Source organism: Dendronephthya gigantea, unplaced genomic scaffold (genome assembly GCF_004324835.1).
Source record: "Dendronephthya gigantea isolate DGI-Jeju-01 unplaced genomic scaffold, DenGig_1.0 000064F, whole genome shotgun sequence".
In the NCBI taxonomy this organism is placed as follows: domain Eukaryota; kingdom Metazoa; phylum Cnidaria; class Anthozoa; order Malacalcyonacea; family Nephtheidae; genus Dendronephthya; species Dendronephthya gigantea.
In genome coordinates, this window is record NW_021163074.1 from 295,125 (window position 1) to 297,894 (window position 2,770).

Below are 2,770 nucleotides of genomic sequence, written 5' to 3' on the forward strand. Positions count from 1 at the left end.
AGGAAATTAAGACTCTCAAATCTTGATAGAGAATCAAAAACAAATCGTGAAACAAAACTGTATAGAGAGGAGGTTTGGGCATCCAGCAAAATAATTGCTAAGGAAGAAAATTATATGGATGATGGATCACTGAAGTACATTATTCTAAGCTGGATTTCATTTGCTACCACTTTGTGAAATTGTACGAAAATTTCTAGTTTTGGAAATTAGTAAAAATGGTATATCTACAGTTATGCTAATTTCCATTTTCAAAAATTTTCTTACAATTTCAAAAAGTGGTAGCAACTCTAGCTTAGAATAAATTCTTCAAATTCCTATCGTTCCGGTTTTCGTCTTCCTGTTTTTTTTTCACGACATGCCCAGACACCGTATAGTATATCTTCTGGTTCCAAAACAAAAACACCCATACCACACTCAGTTCGTCTTTAGAGTGTCACGCGATTTAAAGGTCAAATAATCCTTTGATAAAAAGCATTTCTGAAAACATATATGTTCAACTACGGCAGATAGTTCAATTGAAACTACCCAAACTAGGGTGGAAAGATCCCATCTCCTAGTTTTTCTCGGCTGGGTAGTCTTATGTATTCTCTACTGCACACAAGTTGCTATTCTCGTCTCTTATTTGATAGTATACCAACACCCCCAGTTCGGTTGGTGTTTCCTGATGTTTCTACCAGCTCCTATTTTGGCGGTGCATTTCTTGCGTCGCAATTGGGAACTAAAGTACGCCGAAGTAGAAAAAGAAATATGGTATGTTTGGATAATTTGGGGAACTTATATGATAGCTTACGTTGCTATGGTAGCTATAATATTCAGTACAGTTGCAAAAAAGTTGACAAATGAGGATGAACTTACTACCAATGCATTGAAAGGTATACTAATACCCCATACTACAAATTTACTGCATCATGTATGTTTTTTACTCAGATTAAGAAGGATGATTAAAGAGGTTTATATATTATATTCATTTAAAGGTACGCTATGTATTACCTCAGCTTTGTTGATGCTTTTGCTCCAACTTGCGATTGGCCCATCATTTCAAAAGTTCATTCTATCGCTCGCTGCATTAACGGGCTTGAATATCTTTGACGCGATCGAAATGCTGGATCCTTACCTAACCCAGATCGACGGAGGAAAATTCGACTTGAACTCCGCGACCGAGGTCTGCATCGTATTCTTCACATGTTTAAGCTTCCTTCTCTCATCGCTCAGTCTGATTCGAAATAAATTCGGAGAAAATGGGAATGTTAAAGAAAGAACAAGGATAACCATTATTCTTGGTTTCCTCGAGACAATCGGAATTAATTTTCCATTCCTGGTTATTCGAGCTGTGATTTGGCACACACATCAATACGAATCTTCCGTGTTTATCGCAAAGAATGCTCTTGCCTTAGCATTTGGCACAGTCGAGTTCATTATGCTCATTAAAGTGCAACACGCCAAACACTCAAAGTGAATAAAATTTATCTTGTACATTATATCTGTGAATGAATTAATGATTTTAATTGTCCATCTTTAAGCCATGTTACGATGCAATTTTATTGCAACTTGCATGCAATGCAATTCTAGTTTTAAGAGATGTAAACTAGTGAAGAGTCTTGGAAACTAGTGAAACGCCATGGAGTGTATAATAAAGACAAAAATTTGGTAGTTGCGAAATTTATATATCTCAAAAGAAGAATTGCATTGCAAGTCGCATATGCATATTAGGTAGGCAAAAATTACATCAGAAGAACATTCCAAACAATGCGATTGTATCGATAGACACGGTGGTCAAGTTGAAGGCATCGGCGGATAATCTCTTTTTAAGAAGTGTAAATGTAAATAATTTCAATAAACATGTTGTAAAACCAGTGCAAGCTGTGACATGTTCGTGATTGTTTTTTCCTTTTGTCATGCACTGCTTTAATTAGGCTCAAATATGCGATCGCCACTAACATTTTTTATCAGTCTCGTATGTGCTCATCAGTTCTTCACCATTTGGCACCATAAGCATGTCATGCGATAGTTAAAAGCCTGATCTTTCCGAAAGTGAAAAAATTTCGTTCATAGACAGAAATTAAAGAGACGATTTAAACAATTTTTATACCAACCCAATGTGCTTTTCGGTCGTAGATGTCGAGGTTTTGGAGTTTTGAGTTTTAACCTTCAGATAACATTCGGTGACCGAAAATGTCAAGAGGTATATATAATTGATAGTGACGGCGCCAGGTTAAAGACATAATAATTCCATTTTGCACGATAACAATGTTATATTAGATACATTTAAGTATGGGTACACAAACTTCCTATGGTGCCCCTGTCCACTGCATGGGGGGGGGGCTACCTTTTATATATATATATATATATATATATATATATATATATATATATAAACACTTGCGTTTGGTGCCCCTGTCCACTGCATGGGGGGGGCACCTTTTATATATATATATATATATATATATATATATATATATATATATATATATATATATATATATATATATATAAACACTTGCGTTTGTGAAATTAACGTATGTGAAATTACTTCTACAGAAGAACTCAGGGCTATAGGGTTTCCCTGGTACCCGAGATCACAGCGCCTTATCGATCTAAACTGAATAAACAGGACGCCGAATAAACCGCCCTGACTTGAACTATATCATATTTACCGTATGTTTGAGATACATCTATTGTTCTAATTATTCGTGAGTTTTATCATAATAAATATTCCACTAAATATTCCACCATTTATTTGACTTGTATTGTATACGTAGTTTGTGTTTCT

At 35.3% G+C, this 2,770-nt stretch overlaps 1 protein-coding gene across 1 annotated transcript; it reads left to right on the top strand.

Annotated features, from left to right (window-relative positions):
• The first annotated feature begins 429 nt into the window (after window positions 1-429).
• On the top strand, window positions 430-1,847 carry LOC114530618. Its single transcript, XM_028552211.1, has 2 exons — window positions 430-872; window positions 975-1,847. Exons 1-2 carry the CDS (start codon window positions 665-667, stop codon window positions 1,454-1,456), a joined length of 690 nt encoding a protein of 229 aa, XP_028408012.1. The 5' UTR covers window positions 430-664; the 3' UTR covers window positions 1,457-1,847.
• The last annotated feature ends 923 nt before the right edge of the window (window positions 1,848-2,770 follow it).